Raw genomic sequence first — 597 nt, 5'->3', positions numbered from 1 at the left:
GGAGAACAACATCCAGATGATCCAGGCGGACACGTTCCGCCACTTGCATCACCTGGAGGTCCTGCAGCTGGGCAGGAACGCCATCCGGCAGATTGAGGTCGGGGCTTTCAATGGGTTGGCCAGTCTCAACACCCTGGAGCTCTTTGACAACTGGTTGACCGTCATCCCCAGCGGGGCCTTCGAGTACCTGTCCAAGCTGAGGGAGCTGTGGTTGAGGAACAACCCCATCGAGAGCATCCCCTCGTACGCCTTCAACCGGGTGCCCTCCCTCATGCGCCTGGACCTGGGCGAGCTCAAGAAGCTGGAGTACATCTCCGAGGGGGCTTTCGAGGGCTTGTACAACCTCAAGTACCTCAACCTGGGGATGTGCAACATCAAGGACATGCCCAACCTGACGCCCTTGGTGGGGCTGGAGGAGCTGGAGATGTCGGGCAATAACTTCCCCGAGATCAAACCGGGCTCCTTCCACGGGCTCAAGTCCCTCAAAAAGCTCTGGATTATGAACTCGCAGATCAACCTGATCGAGCGCAACGCCTTCGACGACCTGACGGCGCTGGTGGAGCTCAACCTGGCCCACAACAACCTCTCCTCCCTGCC

The 597-nt window shown here is 59.3% G+C and overlaps 1 protein-coding gene across 1 annotated transcript in view; it reads left to right on the top strand.

Moving 5' to 3' along the window:
* Positions 1 to 4: 4 nt before the first annotated feature.
* LRRC4 (leucine rich repeat containing 4) overlaps positions 5 to 597 on the top strand; it is a gene marked incomplete at both ends in the record, with an annotated part of 1,221 nt that continues 628 nt past the window's right edge. Inside the window, one exon of the mRNA XM_010021586.1 lies at positions 5 to 594. Coding sequence (XP_010019888.1) covers positions 5 to 594 — 590 coding nt within the window. The remainder of the gene's footprint in view (positions 595 to 597) is intronic.

The sequence above is a fragment of the Nestor notabilis genome, unplaced genomic scaffold (assembly GCF_000696875.1).
Source record: "Nestor notabilis isolate BGI_N333 unplaced genomic scaffold, ASM69687v1 scaffold29389, whole genome shotgun sequence".
Lineage (NCBI taxonomy): Eukaryota > Metazoa > Chordata > Aves > Psittaciformes > Psittacidae > Nestor > Nestor notabilis.
Note: the sequence above shows the minus strand (reverse complement) of the source record. Positions and strands in the feature narration are given on the sequence as shown.